The following is a 21,630-nucleotide window of genomic DNA, read 5'->3' as shown; positions in this document are numbered from 1 at the left end:
AAAACTAAACTATATTGTTAGAGGTGTTTACATAAGTTGGAAAACTATAAAGAAAATGAGGACATAATTACTGAAAAAGTTAAGATAGTGTTACTTCTAGAGAGAGGGAAGGGATTTGGGGGATGCTTCTGTAGTGCTGGCAACGTTTTATTTTTCGACCTGGATGGTGGTTACATAAGTGTTCACTTTATAATTATTTTTAAAATTGTACATAAGTGGTTTGTGCAGTCTTTTGTATGAATGAGGTGTCTCATGATGTTAAACTATCACAGTCCCTCCAAACAGTGGAATACTATAAAGTCATTAAAAAGAACGAGACAGCTCTATATGCATGGACATGGGATGGATTTAGGGGGGAAAAACAACCAAAGTGAAGTGCACTGTGTTTAGTATGCTACTTTCTCGGTGAAATTTTAAAAAGACTATATCTGCCTCTATGCCTTTGTCTGCTTAGACTATCTCTAGAAAAATACCAAAGAATCAGGTAACAGGGAACTGGACAGTTGTTTCCCTTTTTGTACCTTTTGGATTTCATACCATATGCATATATTACCTATTCAAAAAATAAAGTAATTTAAAAAACTGTTTCACTTCTCATTCCCTGGAGCACCTAAGATTTTTGGTCTGAAACCAATTTCTTGCCCACAAGAAATGCGAACCACAAGCCAACATGATGCTCCTGGGGACCTCCAGCAAGTTGGGGACCCTCTCTGGTCCCGTTTGCTCTGCTGCAGAAGGAGACCAGGCCTCTGCTCCTCTGAGGTCCTGTCTCTACCCAGTCCCTGCTGTCCTGTCTCTTCTCTCCCTCCCTTGTCCTCCCCTCCCACCACCCCTGCCCCGTTCTCTCTTTCACTGCCTCACTTCTCTCTACTCCCTGCTTTGGCTCTTCCTCCTTTTATTTTCCTTTCTCTTCCTCTCCAGTTCTGGCTGCCTTTCCCCTCTCTGCCCTTCCTTGCTCGCCCCATATTTGGCTTCTCTTCCTCTGCCTCTTTCCCCTGCCCTAGGATCCAGCCCTTCCTAGAGCCCCAGAAGGCAGGTTCATGCCCCAGCAATCCACTCACAGGTTGTGTGACCCTGGGCGAGTCACTCACCTCTTGGGCCTCAGTGTAACAGATGGTTGTCCTGGTTACGTGAGATCACAAGGGTGGAAGCGCTCAGCACAGTGCTGGGCACTCAGAAAATAATTTCCCCCCTTCTAAAAAATTTTTTAGTTTTTAAAATGTTTTATTTTTGGCTGCGTTGGGTCTTCGTTGCTGCGCGCGGGATTTCTCTAGTTGTGGTGAGCGGGGGCTACTCTTCATTGCGGTGCGCAGGCTTCTCAATGCAGTGCAGAGCGTGGGCTCTAGGCCTGCGGGCTTCTGGAGTTGTGGCACGCAGGCTCAGTAGTTGTGGTGCACAGGCCTAGCTGATCTACAGCATGTGGGATCTTCCCGCCCCAGGGCTCGAACCCGTGTCCCCTGCATTGGCAGGCAGATTCTTAACCACTGGGCCACCAGGGAGGTCCCTGTCCCCCGCTTTTTAAGGAGCTGTTAGCCCTGGGGTTGTGGATTATCAGACCTTCTCTGCTCTGCTCAGAATTGCTTAGAATCTGGGTCCTACTATTCCAAAGGCTTAGGATAACATCAGGTCCCTAGGAATTCGAATCTCGGGAAGAGGCCTCTGGTGCACTTTGGGAGGAAGGGTGGGGAGGACTTGCTGTGTGAATGGACACAGGATTCTGGAGCTGCACGGAGAGTGGGAGTCAGTTCTGCCCATTTCCATAGATTTGGGGTCCTGGGCCTTCTATGGGTTTCCTTACCCAGGCCCCTTGGGCTTGGCCAGACTTGGGACAATGGAATCTCTTTCTTCTCCTGAGGCCCCTTGAGACTTAGGGCTCAGGAGCCGACCTGGTCTGCTCCCTGTGTCCACGGAGGGGAGCACCACACTCCCTGCTTATAACCAGCAAAGGCTCCACAGTCGCCCCTGGATACCCACCAGGCTCCTGGGCTTGGTACTCAAGGCTCTTTGCCTTCCTGCCCTGTCTTGCTTCCAGCCACAAGGAGGGCAGCTCGCTGTTCCCTGTTCTCTCCCAACTCCTTGCCTTTGCTCAGGCTGGTCCCTCAGCTGGATATGCTCTCTTCCTTGCACGCTTTCCTACCTGTGGCCCTGACCTGATTAACTGTTCGCTAATGCACCTGGCACCTCTTGTGCCCCTGCCTCCCAGAAGGACCATGCCGCCTGCTCACATGTGTGTTCTCTCTTCAGGCCTGTGAGCTCCTGGGGGCCCAGGGCATGCTTCCTTCATGTCTGTGTCCCCTTGCCAGGCCAGCACATGGGAGACCCTCAATAAAAAGTTAGTGATTAGGGGCTTCCCTGGTAGCGCAGCGGTTAAGAATCCGCCTGCCAATGCAGGGGACAGGGGTCTGAGCCCTTGTCCAGGAAGATCCCACATGCTGCGGAGCAACTGAGCCTGTGCACCACAACTACTGAGCTCACATGTCACAACTACTGAAGCCCACGCACCTAGAGCCTGTGCTCCGCAACAGAAGCCACCGCAATGAGAAGCACGCACACGGCGACAAAGAGTAGCCCCTGCTCGCCGCAACTAGAGAAAGCCTGCGCACAGCAACGAAGACCCAATGCAGCCAAAAATAAATTAATTAATTTTTAAAAAAATATTAAATGAATGAATAAGTAGATAAATAAGCATATAAACAAAACAAACCAAGATAAGAATGAATGAATGAAAGAATGAATGAACACATCAAGCAGGACCTGGTTCTCATACAGTAGAGCCATCCCCACACACAGCCAGTCACCTGGGACTAGGCCGCCTTTTTTTTTTTTTTTTTTTAAATTTATTTATTTTATTTTTGGTTGTGTTGGGTCTTCATTGTTGCACGATGGCTTTCTCTGGTTGTGGAGAGCGGGGGCTACTCTTCGTTGCAGTGAGCGGGCTTCTCATTGCGGTGGCTTCTCTTGTTGCGGGGCACGGGCTCTAGGCACATGGGCTTCGGTAGTTGTGGCATGTGGGCTCAGAAGTTGTCGCTCGCGGGCTCTAGAGCGCAGTGTCAGTAGTTGTGGCACACGGGCTTAGTTGCTCCGCGGCATGTGGGATCTTCCCGGACCAGGGCTCGAACCCGTGTCCCCTGCACTGGCAGGCAGATTCTTAACCACTGCGCCACCAGGGAAGTCCCTAGGCCTTCTTGATGGGAAAGTGGGGACAGGGATGGAGCTGAAGCCAAGTCAGCCCTCCTCTCCCCTCCTCTTGGGGAGGAACCTTGGTCAGGTACCTAGGGAGTCCTGAGGACCAGTGATGTGGACCCCTTGGAGAGTCCCAAGTGTGGATGCAAAAAATCAGTGAAGATGTAGTGAAATAGATCTAACGGTGAACCCAGACCTGTGAATCCCTGGTCTTTGCTGCAAGTAAAGAAACACTTGGGTGTCTGGGATTCCACTGACAGGAAGGAGGCTGGCTAGTCTTAGTGGGAAGGGGATATAAAGCAAAGGGTTAGACTACACAGGGGAGGAAATGGAATGCTCAAGAAGTTCTTCTCCAAGAGAAGTGAACTCACCAGAGATCAATGGATCGAAAAATGTCTCTCTTCATCCTCTGCCCTCCAGACGAGATCAGGAATTCCCTGAAGGCAGGGATCTGGTCCAGTATCTTTCTCTTCTCCCAGCACTCAGCATAAAGCCTGGAACTCAATTAATATTGGCAGGATACATGGATGGATGGATGGATGGATGGATAAGTGGATGGATGGATGGATGAGTGGATGGATGGATAGGTGGATGAAAAGGACCAATGGATGAACAGATTGATAGCTGAACATCAAGTGGATAAACAGACGGAAATGTGGATGAATAACAGATGGATGGGCTGATATATGAACATATAGGTGGCTACTTGGACAAGTAGATAAACAGATGGGTGGATGGAAGACAGACTAACAGATAAATGGATGAATGAATGCACAGTTGGATAAACTGATAGACAAATGTATGACTGGCTTGGTGGGTGGATAGATGGATCGACAAACAGACAGATAAACAAATGGATGGGAAAAGAGATGAATGGATGGACAGACAGGAAAAGTTTGTAAACTAGGAAGACTAGATTGATATTAAGTCCTTGTTAAGGGGAGGGGACACTGAGAAATCTGGGCTGGGAGTAGAGCACCTAGGGATTTGGAAGAAGTGGTGGTACTTAGGAAGCTGGGAGGGGAGGGTGTGAGAACCCTTCTGCTGGAAGGGAAGCTGGTGGAGGGAAGGGGAAAGCGGCGCTGTGCTGAGGACCCTGCCCGGGAGCCCAGCCCCAGGCTGGATAGAACCCAGGGGTTGGGGTCCTACGGGCCCAGGAAGAGCCAGGCCTGGCACTCTGCTGGATCAGAGCCCTCAGCCAGCCAGGCTGACCCCAGAAAGCAGAGACCCCAAGAGGCCACCCTTAACAGCTCTGACCCCAAGGAAGTGACTGTTGGCCACGTGGGGGTCTCAAGACAAGCAGGTATTTGTGGGGTTAGGGGTTAGAGGTTAGAGAGCCTCTGCAGGGCCCGGGCGCAGGAAAGGCCTCTGGTGATGGAGGCAGCCTTCCTCCCTCCCACTCTTCCTCCCCACCCTAGCCCTCAAGGCCGTCCCTCACAGTCCCAGCTTCCTCTGGGCAGGGGGCCTGGCCCCCATGGCCTCCCAGGCCAGCCCCTGGAGCACCACCTGCCCCAGCCGGCCAGAGACTTCCTGTAGCGCAAGAGATTTATGCAAACGGGCTGGGGTGGTGATGTCACCCCAAGGGGACTATCTCCCAGCGGCAGGCCTTCGATAAAATCAGGAACTTGCGCTGGCCCTGCAATGTCAAGGGAGGGGGCTCACCCAGGGCTCCTGTAGCTCAAGGGGCAGGCCTGAGCCCTGTACCCGCCCTGAGTCCGTCCAGCCCCCGACGGGGCGCCCCATCCCCAGGGGCTCCGCACTGGCCCCCACCAAGGCAGGGGACCTGACCGGCTCGGAGCTCGGCTGGATGTTACAGGCGTGCAAAATGGAAGGGTTTCCCCTCGTCCCCCCTGTGAGTATCGGGACTCCTCCACCAGCCCAACCTGTGGCCCTCGGATGCCCACCCGCTTGCCTGCAGGCCCGCCGGCTGCCCTCCCACTATCAGTGGGAAGTTGGCGTTTCCTCCCTGGAGCTCCCAGCCTGAGACCCAGCAAGGGGGCCATTGGCTTCCTCGGAGCGTGCCCTGGCGGGCTGAGGGCTGAGCCCATGGTGGAGCTGTGATCGGTGGGGCCTGAACGGTTATTTATAGATGGGGCTTGGGTGGCAGGCCGGAGCTCCAAGGCAGGGTGCTGGGCTGAGGATGGTGAGGGTGGTGGCAGAGGAAATGGGGAGACTGGTGGGGGGGGGGATGCCAGTCCCCAGGACAGTACGGGCTTGAGGGCGGGCAGCAAGAGGCCAGAGGTGGCCTGGGTGCTGCTGGAGACTGGGGCTGCCTTAAGCCCACCAGCCAGCCTGGGGCCTGGCACAGACGGGGAGGGGGGTGGCAGAGGAAATGGGGAGACGGGGGGGGGGGGGGGATGCCAGTCCCCAGGACAGTACGGGCTTGAGGGCGGGCAGCAAGAGGCCAGAGGTGGCCTGGGTGCTGCTGGAGACTGGGGCTGCCTTAAGCCCACCAGCCAGCCTGGGGCCTGGCACAGACAGAGGACACGGCTGTTGACCCGAGGGTCTGGGGCTTGGGCCCTGGGCCCTGAGCAGCAGAGGCAGGGGTCGGGGCGGGCGCTGGGCCGGAGTAGTGAGGGAAGCAGAGACTAGCCACGCAGTTATGGGTGGGCTCTGGCGGGGGATCAGGGAGTGGAGGGCAGGGGTTGGTGCTGTGGACAGCCCGGGGCTGAGATTGGGACTGGGGTAGGAGCTGGGGGAGGTCAAGGGTGGGGGAGCCTGGGGTGGGGGCAGGGCTGAGGCTGGAGGTGAAGAAGCAGGAGTCCCGGGGGACCCCGGGGAGGGAAGGGCAGCCGTCTGGGGCAGACCCCCTCTGCTGCTGCCCTCAGCGACAGTTGCAGCCTTGGGCAGGTGTCAGCCCCGGGGCCCCTCTGAGAGGACCCCTCTCCCTTTCCCCACCCTGTCCCAACTCAGCCGGGGTGGGGAGCCTTGGGGGGAGACGGGAAGGGCTTGGCAGGGCCTGCCCACCTGACTCAGCTTTCCCGGCCTGGAGGCAGCTCCCTTCCCCCCGCCCCACCCCAGCCGGGCCTCAGAGCCTGGGGGAGGCACCCCGGGCTTGACATCCCGCTGTGGGGTTGCGCTGCCTGCAGCCCAGTGCCAGGCTCCTCCCTGGGCCGAACTCAGAACCAGCCAGCCCTTCGGCACCTGGCCCTGGGCCACCTTCCCCCCGACCTGGGGGCCGGCAGTGGTGACACAGGTGGTCCCAAGGAGAGCCAGCCCTGCCTCCAGAAAGCCACAGGCCCTGGGGTTCGGCCACCCTGTCTCTGACCCTTGACCTCTGAATCCCTGAACTCCAGCTAGAACGGGGCAGGAGGCATATCCCCTCGGGCTCCCACACCTCGCCCCAGCCCAAGGGCTACTCGGAGTGGGTCCTTGGCGGGTGGGCTACCAAGGCAGCCCTGGTTGCCAAACCAGGCCCTGAGGGCCAGAGCTACTGTTGTGCAATCCTCGGGCACACTCTGTGGGGGGGAGGAGAGGCCTGAGGACTGCTGGGAAGCCTGCGGGTGTGCATTCCCTGTGCCAGTGGGGCGGGTGGGGCAAGGAGGACCAGGGAGCCTCCCGGGGAGGGTGTCGGGAGGAGGGGGGAGGAGGGAGAGGCCCCCACACCGGCAGGGGCCGGGCTGAGTCCTGTGAAATCCATCAGTGTGAACGGCCACTGGTCATGGTGGTGGCCCTGGGCACCGGCTAAGAGAGAGAGTGGGTGTCGGGGCGGGGCTGTAGCAGGAGGACCAGCGTGTGTGCCGTGGGGTGAGTGTGAAGGTAGAGTGTGAGTGAGCGAGGAATGAGTGGGTTAATGCACTTGCAGGCAAGTGGTGGATACACGCGTTAATCCCAGTGCGTGTGCCTACAGGTGGGTGCATAATGGTGTGTGTGTGTGTGTGTGTGTGTGTGTACGTGCGAGTGCCCCCGAGGGTGAGGGCTGTGAGTGGACGAGGGGGTGAGAGTTCGCATGTGGGAGTGTGGGTAGAAGTGTGTCACGGGGAGTAGGTATGTCTTTGGGGGGTGTAGGCGTATCAGTGTGACCGTGAGAGGGTGAGTGTGTGAGGCTGGGATCCGGGCACATGCTGGATTGTGAGTATGAGTGGGAGGTGGCCGTGGGGAACAGCTGGGCTGTCCTCTCAGACCTGGTCCTCTTTTGACCTCTGACCTCCAGGGTCCCTGTCACCCCCTTTCTGTAGGAGTCAAGGTTCTTGCTCCCCTGGGTCCCCCTCTTCTACTCTCTGTGGCCTCTCCCAGTTGCAAGCAGAGAGAGGGCTGTGAGCCTGATACAGACGGTCTCCCGGCCCCATTCCCAGCCCTGACACCCTCCTCTCTCAGCAGCCATCGGAAGATCTAGTTCCCTATGACACGGATCTCTACCAACGCCAAACGCACGAATATTACCCCTATCTCAGCAGTGATGGAGAGAGCCACAGCGGTGAGTACCGGCCCCGGCCCAGCCCCACTTCCCCAGCCGGGCCTGCGCACCGGAGCACTGCTGGGTTCCGGGGAGAAGGGAAAGAAGTCTCATTCCCAGGGCTTCTTTGGAACTCTGAGAATCAGATCCAGTTAGCTCTTGGGGATGTGAATTCACTATCCTGATCCCCGACACTCGCGCCTCCCAACACCCCACACCCCCAGCCTGCATTTATGGAGCATCCTTGGCGTATCCAGGCACGGGTTGGCTTCTTCCACATTTATCTTCTTGTCCAACCCTTTTGGCCTTTTTACACACGAGGAAACAAGCTAAGCGGCTACGGGACTTGTACAGGGTGGCACAGCCAGTCAGTGGGATCCAGCTCTGTCGGTCTGCTCCAGGTCCAGTGCTTTTTCACCTTCCCCTCCCCCAATTCCCCATCTTCCTCTCCGTTCTTGTCTCACACACACACACTCCGCCCCCCCATCTCCTTGCTGGTGCAGCCCCGCTCCCTGCTGTGTGTGGCTAGCAGAATTTGTCTATTGACACTTGGGCTGGATAATTCTATGTTGTGAGGCCTGTCTTGTGCATTGTAGGATATCTGGCAGCATCCCTGGCTTCTACCCACTAGATGCCAGCGGTACTGCCAATCACGACAACCAAAAATGTCTCCAGCATTTCCAAGTGTCCCCTGGGGGGCAGAACCGCTCCTGTGTGAGAGCTGTTGAGCTAAAGGAAAGGCTCTGAGGACTCCCTCATTCAGTAGGCGTTGAAGCCCCCAGTCCGTTCGGGATGCGGGCCAGGATGGGGCCTGGGCCAGGGGCGTTTTCTATCTGGGCCTAACTGTGCTCCCCCAAGGCCCAGCCTTGATCCTGAAGCATATTCAGGGGAGGAGAGAGAGGCCTTCAGTGCCTGGGACCTGGGCAGGGAGATAAGAGAGGTTACCTGAGGTGGATCTTGGTATAGTGATGGGACATCTCTGAACCAAAGGCCAGGTGGCCCAGTTAACGGGTCTTAACTGGAGGATTCTTCGGGGGGTCTGAGACCTGGGCAGGCCAGACACTGGGGTTTCTGCAGTCCCAGAGGGACAGGCATGCTATGTGTCACAGCTGAGGAAGGTTTCACACCTGAGGGCCACACCTGGGAGCCATTCACACCTCCATTCTGCTGGCACATCTATGGCAGTTTAAACCTGATGGCCACACCCAGAGATGCCATTTGTGGTGAGTCCTTATTTAGGGCCCTCACATCCAGATGCCAAACCTTGCAAACAGTTTCAACTGGAACTCACACCTGACAACTACTATAAAGACTATACCTGGAAGCCGTGTCTTGGGAGTAGGTGGTGGATGTACTTCAAGGTAATATCTGGGAACACACAGGCTTCTTTCAGAGCTCTAGGGCTAGAAAGTCTTTAAAAATACCCTTTTTCTCATCCGTTTAAGCTTGATTATAATTCTACAAGAAATGCATCCTCTCTGTGGAAAATCCAGACAATTCAGAGAGTGTCCCTCATCCAACCCTATCCCCAGATCCCCACCTGCCAGGGTCAAGGGCTGGGTCTCCCTGATCCAGAGACCTGCGCGCGCACCCTTCCACCAAGCAGTTCGGGACCAGAGCAGGTCCCTGCTTGGGGACTGGCGCCCCCTGGTGGCTTCAGGCAGCAGGACAGCTCGGGTCCCAGCAAGCTCAGGGCTACTTCTGACCCCTTCCAGCATTAGGCAGGGATCCTTTCTCCTCTGGCCTGACCCCTTCTCGGTTTCACTGGGTTTGGGTGTATTTCTTTTGGGTCTATTGAAGCCTCATTTTCTCCTCCTGTGATATGGGTGTGCTATGGGTTTATATATCTAGAAACCAGCTAGGCCCGGGGTGGGCTGATGGAGGAGTGAGCACTGTAGAGAAAGCCAGTGCTTTCCTGGCTCAGTGATCAGGCAGATCCCTTATATCTGGGGTGGGGCTCTAGGAATGACTCCTAATTGGATGTGTGAGCTCCCTATTTGGGTCCTTCAGACCCAAACCCCTCATAGACTCCTGCAGCGTCCCCAGGTGTTCTGGTCCCTATTCACCAACACCCACCTCCCTGCCACACCCCTGCCATCACGGCCCACCCGGCCATCTGTTCTGTCCTTTTTAAAAATTATTTATTTATTTATTTATTTATGGCTGTGTTGGGTCTTCGTTTCTGTGCGAGGGATTTCTCTAGTTGCGGCAAGCGGGGGCCGTTCTTCATCGCGGTGCGCGGGCCTCTCACTGTCGCGCCCTCTCTTGTCACGGAGCACAGGCTCCAGACGCGCAGGCTCAGTATCTGTGGCTCACGGGCCTAGTTGCTCCGCGGTATGTGGGATCTTCCCAGACCAGGGCTCGAACCCGTGTCCCCTGCATTGGCAGGCAGATTCTCAACCACTGCGCCACCAGGGAAGCCCCTGTTCTGTCCCTTCTTAATATCTGTTGGAAGGTTTTCTCTGAAGACTCAAGAGTAGAGACACCCACACATTCTTCCACCTGTTCCTGCATGTCCTCTGCATCTGTATTTTTAGGTGGTGAGGCTTAGTGAAAAGGCACTGGGGCCAGACCTGGGTCTAGTCCTGGCTCCATCGCTCACTAGTGGGTAACCTTGGAGCAAGTGGCTTAACCCCTCTGAGCCCCTGCTTCTTCATCTATAAAACTGAGGGCATGAAAACACTCCACAGAGTTGCAATGATTAAATGAGGTTAACACATGTAATATATGAGGTAATATACTGAGTACAAGGCCCAGTAAACTTTCAGGACCTAGTATGTTAGTTTTACTGAATCCCCCCAGGCGGCAGGGACGAAGCAGCTGAGAGAGTAGAGAAGCACAGAAGGTTCTGTGACAGATCAAGTGGGTCATTTTCCAACGGCCCAGATGACAGCCAGCCAGGCACCCACTCATCCATCCATCCACTCCCCTCCCATCCACCAGCCACCCATCCACCCTTCCAACACTTATTGTCCAATCCACTTGTCCACTCGTCCCCTCATTTGTCCATCCACCAAATAACCTCTGATTATATGCCATGTGCCAGAAACTGTTCTAGGCACTGGAGGTTCCATGATGAGCAGGCCAGGCAAGGCCACTGCTCTTGTAGAGCTTACAGTCCAGTGAGGGAGAGAGACAGTGAAAAATCAAGTTAACAGACATGTACTGATAAGTCCTATGGAAAGTAGAGTAATGTGATTCGGAGTGTCTAGGTGGGGGACACTTTAACTGGGTGGTCAAGGAAGGCCTCTGAGGAGGTGGCAGTTGAGTGGAAATCTGAGTGCAGGGAAGGGACATGAATGTCAAGGGAGGTAGGGACAGGTGTTCTAGGGAGAGAGAAGCAAGTGCAAGAGCAGGAGGGACCTCCCCCGAGGACCAGAGTGGCCTGTGAGCACAGGGGGGCAGAAACAAAATGAAGCCAGAGGGGTCTGCAGGGGGCAGATCACGCAGGGCGTGATGGCCGTGGCAGAAGTTTGGGTTTTATCCTGCATCTAATGGGAAGCCCTTGGAGGGTTCTGAGCAGGGAAATGACATGATCTGAATAACCTTTGTGTGTGTGTTTGTGTGTGTGTGGTGAAAATCTAAATAAATTGTAAGTGTTTAATTTTAATGATTAAAACAAGAAATACCCATTGCAAACAATTTTAAAATACAACAGCATATCAAGTGAACTATTACCCTCTTCCCGTTCTTGCTCTTCCCTGACAGCACCTTGGTCTATCCTTGCACATATTTTATTTGACATGGATAATCCTGTATGTTTGTAAGTGTATACGTCCGCATGTGCATACTCTATCCATTCAGAAATGGACGGTAGTATCATGCTGTTCTGCAATCTGCTACTTTTTACATAAACCTATCATAGTCATTCCTCCATGGCATACACAGCAACCAGAGATAGAAAAAAGCTATTTCTCCAGTCTCTCTATTACAGGGCTACGTAAGTGTATATACGAAGATTTGAAATAGAGACTTAGAACAGCATTTATTTATTCATTCACAAACATTTATTGAGTACTTTCTATATGCTAGGTGGAGATGAATCTAGCTTGATTTTTTTACTTTGAGGCATCTATTCACTTGTACCATGAAAGATGAGAAAGTGACTTTCTAGGTATTTATAACACACACACACACTCACACTTCTCCACATATACCAAGATACTTATAGTAACTCTTTTCCTTCTTTTTCATTTTATTGCTGTAATGGCCATACAACATAAGTGTATAAGTTTAAGGTGTGACAGCATAATGACCTCACACACATGTACATTGTGAAATGATTACCACATAAGTTTAGTTAACATCCATCACCTCATACAGTTACAAAAGAATTTTTTTCCCCTTGTGAGGAGAACTTTTAGGTGAAACTCTCTTGACTTTCGAAGTTGCCACACAGCAGTGTTAACTATAGTCATCGTGTACGTAACATCCCCAGGACTTATTTATCTTACACCTGGAAGTGTGTACCTTAGACCACCATCACCCAATTTCCCCTGTCCCTCTCCCCACTACTACTTCTGGCAACCACAAATCTGATCTCTTTTTCTGAATTTAGCTTTTTTTAGATTTCACCTATAAGTGAGATCATACAGTGTTTCTCTTCCTCTGTATTCTAACTGTTGTTAAATCAGTATCTGAATTTTCCGTTATTAGGACCATGTGAATATTACTCACAGCTGGGCCACGTGGCGTACTTTAATTACCTGTACTTTCTCGTCGCTGTGTTTCTGAGGGTCAGTGTGGCAGGGAGATGGAGCCCTCACGCTGCAACCAGGCTGCTGGGTGTCACACCCCAACTCCTCACTACTGGGCGGGGTGACCTCGGGCAAGACATCTCACCCCTCTGTGCCTCATCTTCTTTCTTTTTATAAATTTATTTATTTATTTTTGGCTGCGTTGGGTCTTCGTTGCTGCGCGCGGGGTTTCTCTAGTTGCAGAGAGCATGGCTACTCTCCGTCATGGTGCTTGGGCTTCTCATTGCGTGGCTTCTCTTGTTGCGGAGCACGGGCTCTAGGCGCACAGGCTTCAGTAGTTGTGGCTCACGGGCTTAGTTGCTCCGCGGCATGTGGGATCTTCCCGGACCAGGGCTTGAACCCATGCCCCCTGCACTGGCAGGCAGATTCTTAACCACTGCGCCACCAGGGAAGTCCTTCAACTTCTTCTTAATGATACCTACTTCACAGGATTGCTGTAAGGATGGAATGAGTTACTACGGTTAAAATGCTTAGAACAGTGAACACTATATAAGGATTTATTACTCTTCTCATTATACTCTCCTAAGAAAGGATGTATGGGAGGTAAGGTTTTGTTCTTGTTGTTTGTTTTACCTGATGTCTTTATGCTCTCACTTGATTAACAGTAGTTTGGCTGTGTACAGAAATCTAAGTTGAAAATCATTTTTTTTCTCACTGAAATTGAAAGCATTTCTCTTCTGTCTTCTGGTTACTAGAGTTTTTCTTAGGAAATCTGATGTCATTCTATGTCCTCTTTTTGAATGTAACCATTTTTGGTGGGTGTTTTTTGTGTGTGTTTGGTTTTATTTTGTCTCTCTGGAAGTTTTCAGTATCTTCTCCCAATACCTAGTGGTTCCACTGAATAAGCTTTTAAAAAGATCACTCTGGCTGCTGTGTGGAGAATAGATGGAGAGCAGACAAGAGTAGGAACGGGGGGAAAGCACAGTAGAAAACCACTGGAATAATCCAGGCGAGACATGACGGTGGCTTGGACAAGGGTGGTGGTGAGAGAGACAGAAAGGAGCAGACAGGGACTTCCCTGGCAGTCCAGTGGTTAGGACTCTGTGCTCTCGCTTCTGAGAGCCCAGGTTCGATCCCTCGTTGGGGAACTAAAATCCCACAAGCCGCACAGCGTGGCCAAAAAAAAAGAAAAGGAAAAAAAAGAAAGGAGCAGACAGATTTAGGATAGATTCTGAAGGTAGGGCTCACAGAATTTGCTATTTATTATTATTATTTTTAAACTGTGATAAAATGCACATAATATAAAATTTACTATCTTAACCATTTTCAAATGTACAGTTCAGTGGCATTAAAAACGTTCACATTGTTGTGCAACCGTCACCACCATCCATCTCCAGAACTCTTTTCATCTTGCAAAACTGACACTCTGTACCAATTAGACAATAACTCCCCATTGCCCCCTCCCCTTGGACCCTGGCAACCACCATTCTACTTTCTGTTTCTATGAACTTGACTACAGTAACTACCTCATATTCATGGAATCATGCAGTATTTCTCTTTTTGTGACTGGCTTATTTTACTCAGCATATAATATCCTCAAGGTTCATCGATGTTGCAGCATAGGTCAGAATTTCCTTCCTTTTTAAAGCTGGATAATATTCCATCGTATGTATATACCACATTTTGTTTATCCATCCATCTGTTGATGGACACGTGACTTGCTTCTACCTTTTGGCTATTGTGAATAATGCTGCTGTGAACATGGGTATAAAAATATCTTTTTGACATCCTGCTTTCAGTTCTTTTGGGATATATACCCAGAGGTGGAACTGCTGGATTATAAGGTAATTCTATTTTTAATTTTTTGAGGACCCACCATACTGTTTTCCATAGTGGCTGCACCATTTTACATTCCTACCAACACTGCACAGGGATTCCATTTCTCCACATCCTTGCCAACACTTGTTATTTTCTGTTTTTTTAAACCATTTTTAAAATTGAAGTATAGTTAATTTACAATGTTGTGTTAGTTTCAGGTGTACAACAAAGTGATTCACTGAGTTATATATATTCTTTTTCAGATTCTTTTCCATTATAGGTTATTACAAGATATTGAATATAATTCTCTGCACTATACAGTAGGTCCTTGTTGTTCTGTTTTTTGATAGAAGCCATCCTAATGGGTGTGACAGGATTTGCTATTTGCAATGGGATTGTTGAAGGAAATGGAGTTCCAGAGTATGACCCTTCTCTCGTCCTTCTATCTTTCCAAACACTTATTCATCTTTTCATACAATAGACCATCCACCAATTTATTCACATATTCATCTAATCATCCATTCATTCACCTTTCCAAGTGTTCTTCCTTCCCCCTACCAAACCCTCCATGCATCTCCCACTGACTTATACATCTAATAAATATATGCTATGCATCTTTTACATGCCAGGCACATTGCTAGGTGCTGTAGAGTGAATAAAACACAGGTCCTATATCTTTGTAACAAGGGAAATAACTAAAACCTTAATAGTTAGGATACGATGTAGAAAGTAACAAGGAACATGAGACCTGGAACTCTCTGCTCTCTGGCCTTCAGTTTCCATATCTGAACAATTTGCAGGAGGGCTGGGCTTAAGGAACCCTCGTCCACTGGTCTGTGGTTTCCTGTGAAGGTTTTCTTCTCATCCCTTGCTTTCTTAATTCCTCATCTTCCTTCTCTTATCTTGATCTTACTTCTCCTTCTCTGGGGTGAGCCCTGGCTTCAGGCTGGGGTTTCTGCTCTGAGGAGAAAAGGTCAACTGAATGACACTTAAGGCTTGAATTTTGTGGGGGGGGGAAGGGGGCGGGGGGTTGTTTGAAATATCATTTTATTTTTGTCCTAGTGACATGCAGGTATTAGTGACACCAAAAAACTGAGTTAGAATAGGAATGTGTGGGCAGGACTTTGGTCCCAGATTGGGAGCTGGTTTAGACGGACGAAGTGAAAGATTTTGGTAAATGGGTAATTGTTGGCTGGATGAATGAAGGTTCAATGATGGATGGAAGGATGGATGGATGGATTATGGTTGGATGTTGGGTGGGTGGATGGACGGATGGGTGGGTGGTTGGATGGATGACGGGTGGATGATGTTGGATGATGGATGGATGATGAACCATGAATGAGGGGTAAATGATGGTAGACAGACAGATGGGTAAGAGCAGCCTGTAAATTCTCTCTGTCACCATGGGCCTTACTTAAAGCTTTCATTAGCAGTCTTTTTCCTCAGAGGTGGTATGGCATACTGGTAAGAATTTAGTCCCTGGAGTCATACATAGGTGGGTTTGGATCCTGACTCTACCAATGACTGTCTGTGGACAAGGGACTTAATGTCTTTTGAGTCATAGTTTCCTCATATGCAAAAGGAAGATCATACTATAGTGGCCACCTTGTCAGAGCTAAGGTGAGGATTAAATGAGATAATGTGGATTAAGTACTTAGCATAGTGCCTGGTACATAAAAAACACATTAAAAGTTAACATGTATTGGTCACTTAATCAAATATTGATTGAGGCCTAGTACGTGTTGGGTGCGTAACAGGCTGTAGAAGGGAGGGTCCAGAGCTATCTCCAGATATGCAAATGACACTATATTCTTTGGAGGAGCAGAGCCATGCTAAAGGGGCATAAGTTGCAGGATAGTCTGGGTGACCTCTTGAAGTGACAAAAAGGGATAAAGCAATGCATTCATGAACAGTCATCCAGAAATGAGGTCCAAAGAGCCCAGGAGTGCTGACCTTTGCATTAGGATGGACTCCTGGCATTGTGTTCCTTCAGAGGGCCCCATCCTTGGAACGTCTCTGCCTACCAAACAGACAGCATTTATTACATAAATGCCTAAGCCCTCAAATCAAGGGTAAAGGTAAGGTTTCCGCTGGGCTTTTTGAAACCTTAATTGTAGCCCAAGAGTCTCTGTTGCAGCTTTCAGGGGACCCTGGGGCAGGGTTCCAGAGCCTCAGTGAGCCAAGGAACCTCCTTAGGATCCTCTTAAAGGCCAGATTCCCAGGTCTCCTGTTGGCGCTGATGATTCCGTGGGTCTCCAGTGGGCCCCAAACCTGCAGGCTTTTCCAGCCCCCAAAGTGACTCTGATGAGGGTGTACTGAGACCTGCTATGGAAAGTGCTGGCCTCAGGCTGGGCCCACCAGAGTGAGCCCATGGGTCTCATGAGGAGCTAGAACAGAGGTGGGTAGCAGGAGAGAAAGACAGAACTCAGGGTCTCCCCAACCCAGAACTGGAGTAGGTGTGAACGCGTGGGGTTGACGGGCAGGATACGGCATTCTATAACGATCTGGGCACTTCAGCCTGGGCAGAAGGCAAAAAATGGGAAGGGCCAGGAGTGGGGCCGGAGGGCAGGTCTACAGCTAAAGAGGAACCTGGGGCCACTCACCAAATCCCAGGGCCCCAAAGAGCCCCTCGCTCAAAGACAAAGCCAACTCTCCCAAAGCAAGCGGAGAATTTCTGGGTCTTGTTAACTCACGGCAAGATGAAAGTACCAATTCAATGTTGCTGTGTTTTGTCTTCCCTTCAGATCTGGATGATTTTCTGAAGGAAAGTCAGAGTTCTTAAGAGGATACGACTTGCTCATTCATTCATTCAATCCAGAAATGTTTGTTCAGTGCCTACTGCGTCTAGGCACTGGGAATACAGAGGCGAACAAAACCGTTCCCTGCCCTCGGTGCAACGCTGGGCCCCCAACTCCAGCCTCTGGGAGAAAGTGACAGCCAGGGTCCTCCAACTATTTCTCTGGGCCACAGACTAAGGTAGCAGGAAGCAAGGGATGATGAGGAACTAACACATATTAAAGCATCTGCTGTTGGCCCAAGTGCTGATGTAGGCTCTCTAAAGAGAGCACTAAACATTAATAATACTAATTAGTATAATGATGATGATAGTTAATGTTTTACTGAGTCTTCTTTTGTGTCATGTTCTGTTCTAAGTGCTTTGCGGGCATTAGCTCATTTAACCCTCACAGCAAGCTTATGAGATGGGTGTAATTATTAGCTCCATCTCACAACTGAGGCAACAGGCATAGAGAAGTAGAATGACCTGCGCGGTGTCGCTCAGGGCTAAGTGGCAGAGCCAGGATTCGAACCCAGCTCTGGCCAAATCATGTACTTTCTCTCTCCTATGCCACGCGGCTTCACGGAGGTGGGAGCCTGGATTGTGGGTTCAAATGATTCCACAAGTGGACTGGACCTCAGTAACCACTCAGGTGGGTCTCTGACTTTTGCAGTGGGGAATCAGAGGCTCAGGGAGATAAAATGTCTTGTCCAGGGTCACACAGCAAAGCCACCACAGAGCAGGATTCGAACGTGAGTCTTCGGATAACCAGTGCAGAGCCAAAACAACACGTCATTTCTTAGGGATGTGTGAGTGAGAATGTGAATGTGAGAAAGAAACAGAAAGAGGGAGACAGACACACACACACGCGCACAGGGCTGGTGATGGTCCCCCTACGGGGCCCTGTGCTTGTCCTGGAGACACCATCCTGGCTTAGCACCCTGTACACTCCCTCTTTGGTCACACGAGAAAATCCCTCTTGTCACTTGATCACCACATCTTCTTTTGGACCCCAGGAAGTCCTCAGACATGAGGCAGTTTTTGTTCCTGGAAATGGTACCCAGAGAAACCGTGTTGAAGGCCGGCTCCAGTCCCAGGCAGGGCTCCCAGTGGCACGTAGCTATTCCCCAAACCCAAAGCCACCCTACCGCAGACTCTGAAAGCACCCACCAGGGAGTTTCTGGGAAAGCCTCGGGTCCCGGCCACTTTGCTGGAACACAGGTGGAGCTGCCCAAGGACATGGCCTTGAGGGGGCAGCACCGGGGGCCCAGACAAGTCCTGGCGTGTGAGGAATGTCAGCCCTGTGACTCTGCAGTCACACCTTGGCCATGTGACGAGGCCGTGAGCTGTGACGGTGGGCAGCCAGTCAGCTCAGGGACCGCTGCTGTGTCTTAAGGGGAGGAGAAGGGGACTCAGCATTCCCCAAGGGCCGACTCTGGGGCTAGGAGGTTTTACAACTGTGAACTCATTTGTATCCTCCCGGTAACTATTATCCCCACTTTATAGGTGAGTCAACGGAGGCCAGAGGGGTCCGCGCATGTGTTTGAGGTCACACACAAAGTAAAACGCAGAGCCAGGATTCGGACTCTTTGGCTCAAAAGACTGCGTCCTTGTGATCGCACGCGTGGCAGGGTAGAACGGTTGTTGAGAACAAAGCCTTTGCCTCAGACCTGGGAACCAGCTCTGCTACTGAGGAGGCCTTTGACTGCAGGCGTGCTATGTAGCCCCTCCAAGCCTCAGTATCCTCATCTATAGAATGGGGGTCGGAAAACAACAGGGTGGGTGTTGAGATGATTAATGCCAACTTGCAGTCCAGCCTGGTCCGTGGCGATTATGATACGGTGACATGGCCTGGCATTATTCTTCTTTAATTAGCATAAGCCTTTCCTGCCTTGCCCCCCAGACCATTACTGGGACTTCCACCCGCACCACATGCACAGCGAGTTCGAGAGCTTCCCCGAGAACCACTTCACGGAGCTGCAGAGCGTGCAGGCTCCGCAGCTGCAGCAGCTCTACCGCCACATGGAGCTGGAGCAGATGCACGTGCTCGACGCACCCATGGCGCCCACCCACGCCAGCCTTGGCCACCAGGTGCGTGCGGGGCCACCCGGCCTGGCCCGGCCCAGCCCGCGGCCTGCGGTGAGGCCGGCGCTTCGCGGGAAGCTGACGCGGGCTCTTACTCAACTCGGCTTCCTGCCTCACGGCGCCAACAGCGGCCAGAGCCTCGACGGCCGCCTCCTGACCCCCGACTGACCCCGTGACCCCACACCCCTCATCTCCTCTCGCCCCACCACGGACGGAGCCCAGATCAGCCCCACGTCCCCACCGATCCTCCCGAGCCTGAAGGCCCGGCCCTGGGCCCTCCCGGCCCCCATTCGCCGACCCCTCACGGATCCGGCACCCAAGTCCCTGCGCCCTGACCTCCACTGACCTCTACGGCCCCTCCTCCTCCCCAGCGACCCCAGTCAGTGACCTCCACTGACCTTCACGACCCTCACGGACCTCCACTGCCTCTTGGCGCCCTTGCCACTCGCCTACCCGGCCCCGTTCGCTCCAGTGCCTGACTCTCTAGCGCTTCCTTCCCCGGGCCACGCCGCCCCGAACCAGGGAGATGGGTGGGAATTCAGGGGCCCCTTGCCCCATAACCTGCCCCCCGTGTGGGGTGACCCTGCCTGACCTGCAGGGCGCCCAGCCTTCTCCCAAATCCCTCTGCGCCAGCACCCCGTCTCCGCTCACGCAGCCGACCCCGACCTGGCAGCCCTGAGCTTCGGACCGCCCCTCAGTGACCTCAGCCCTCCTTCCGCCACCCTTCCAGGTCTCCTACCTGCCCCGGATGTGCCTCCCGTACCCCTCCCTGTCCCCGGCTCAGCCCAGCTCGGATGAGGAGGAGGGCGAGCGGCAGAGCCCCCCACTGGAGGTGTCTGACGGGGAGGCCGACGGCCTGGAGCCAGGGCCTGGCCTCCTGCACGGGGAGACAGGTAGGGGGCCCAGTCCCACCCCCGACCCAGCCGGGGCCCAGCCGTGACCGGGTCCGTCCTTGCGCCCCGTACCCACCGCGGCCAAGGCCGACGGACTCGGCAGTCAAGCCACAGAGCTCAGCGCGTGTGTCTGGGGTCTGGGGGTGTGTGTGTGTGTGTGTGTGTGTGTGTGTGTGTGTCTGGAGGTGTCTGACGGGGAGGCCGACGGCCTGGAGCCAGGGCCTGGCCTCCTGCACGGGGAGACAGGTAGGGGGCCCAGTCCCACCCCCGACCCAGCCGGGGCCCAGCCGTGACCGGGTCCGTCCTTGCGCCCCGTACCCACCGCGGCCAAGGCCGACGGACTCGGCAGTCAAGCCACAGAGCTCAGCGCGTGTGTCTGGGTGTGTGTGTGTGTGTGTGTGTGTGTGTGTGTGAGTGCATGAGTGTTTGACGACATGTGTCTTCACGTGTGTTTTGTGAGGGCGCCTGGGACTGTCTGTCCCCGCGCATGTGTCTGAGCACGTGTGCCAGGGCCGAGCGTGGCAGCGGGTGTGCGCATGCTCGCTGGTGACCTTTCCCCAGCGACCACCCCGGGGGTCCCACATCAGGGGGAGGCGGACTGGGTCCCCGCGTGGGCGCTGACCACCTCCGGCCGCAGGCAGCAAGAAGAAGATCCGCCTGTACCAGTTCCTGCTGGACCTGCTGCGCAGTGGCGACATGAAGGACAGCATCTGGTGGGTGGACAAGGACAAGGGCACCTTCCAGTTCTCGTCCAAGCACAAGGAGGCGCTGGCGCACCGCTGGGGCATCCAGAAGGGCAACCGCAAGAAGATGACCTACCAGAAGATGGCCCGCGCGCTTCGCAACTACGGCAAGACGGGCGAGGTCAAGAAAGTCAAGAAGAAGCTCACCTACCAGTTCAGTGGGGAGGTGCTGGGCCGCGGGGGCCTGGCCGAGCGGCGCCACCCGCCCCACTGAGCCCAGGCCCGAGCCCGCCGGGCCGCCAGGCCTCCCCTCTGGCCATAGCATTAACCCCCCGCCCGGCCGGACACAGGGGGGAAGCTCCCAGGGGCCAGGGGCAGGACTGGGGCGGGCCAGGCCTCGCCTCCCCGCCCACCCCCTCCTCCTCCAAGCCCCCGCCCGCACCCCTGCTTCGCCTCCCACCAGGACTCCAGCCCCGGCTCCAGAAGGCCACCTGGGCGTCTGGCCCCAGCAAGGGTCAGCTTGCTTAGTACCAGGGGTGCTTCCTTGGGAGTTCGAAGTCATCATATTTGTGTAAATTGAACCTTCCTCTTTAAGCATCCCTTTCTCCCAACACCTCTCCCCCATCAGCTTCCTCAGGAATACCAGTTATTAAAGTTATTCTCAGTGAGTCCTCTTGCGGCACAGAGAGTCTCTTTTAAAATTTTTTGTGCACCTTGTCTGCCCAGCCCCCATCTGATCTCTCTTTTTCTCATCTGTCCATCGGGCATTTACCAAGGATCCTACCCAATGCTGGATGCTGGGGACGTGAGAACAGATGACACTTCGTGCCTGACTAGGAGTCAGAGCCGGTGGAAAGAACGAATCCTCAGTGGTTCTTAGAGGAATAAATCATTAAAAAGCCCTCTGCGCCTGATAAATTTTTTTTTTTAATGCCTCAATGAGGCTTAAACTCATAACCTTTAGATTATGACCCCAGCGATGATGATATTAATTAATAATGACAACAACACTGGATTTTCGGGCCATTTATTACATGGTAACCTTGAGAAGTGGAATCTAATATCCCATGTTATAGACTGGGAAACTGAGGCTCATAGA

General features: G+C 52.9%; 1 protein-coding gene across 2 annotated transcripts; it reads left to right on the top strand.

The window, feature by feature from the left end:
• Positions 1–4,233: 4,233 nt before the first annotated feature.
• On the top strand, positions 4,234–21,428 carry SPI1 (Spi-1 proto-oncogene). Of its 2 annotated transcripts, none has more exons than XM_024133335.3 (5): positions 4,234–5,035; positions 7,504–7,600; positions 18,774–18,961; positions 19,686–19,848; positions 20,486–21,428. In XM_024133335.3, the coding sequence occupies exons 1-5, from the start codon at positions 4,991–4,993 to the stop codon at positions 20,803–20,805; spliced, it is 813 nt and encodes a 270-aa protein (XP_023989103.1). In that variant the 5' UTR covers positions 4,234–4,990; the 3' UTR covers positions 20,806–21,428. The 2 variants fall into 2 exon arrangements, with proteins under 2 accessions (XP_023989103.1, XP_023989102.1); XM_024133334.3 differs by having other exon boundaries at positions 7,501–7,600.
• The last annotated feature ends 202 nt before the right edge of the window (positions 21,429–21,630 follow it).

The sequence above is a fragment of the Physeter macrocephalus genome, unplaced genomic scaffold (assembly GCF_002837175.3).
Source record: "Physeter macrocephalus isolate SW-GA unplaced genomic scaffold, ASM283717v5 random_241, whole genome shotgun sequence".
NCBI classification, from domain to species: Eukaryota; Metazoa; Chordata; class Mammalia; order Artiodactyla; family Physeteridae; genus Physeter; species Physeter macrocephalus.
Note: the sequence above shows the minus strand (reverse complement) of the source record. Positions and strands in the feature narration are given on the sequence as shown.

What these genes read in the sequence shown, in the direction of transcription:
- SPI1 (XM_024133334.3), top strand. Translation starts at nt 4,991, where the DNA reads ATGTTACAGGCGTGCAAAATGGAAGGGTTTCCCCTCGTCCCCCCT. An exon ending in GGTTTCCCCTCGTCCCCCCT is followed by an intron (nt 5,036 to 7,500) that starts GTGAGTATCGGG and finishes CTCCTCTCTCAG; the next exon opens with CAGCCATCGGAAGATCTAGT. An exon ending in TGATGGAGAGAGCCACAGCG is followed by an intron (nt 7,601 to 18,773) that starts GTGAGTACCGGC and finishes CTTGCCCCCCAG; the next exon opens with ACCATTACTGGGACTTCCAC.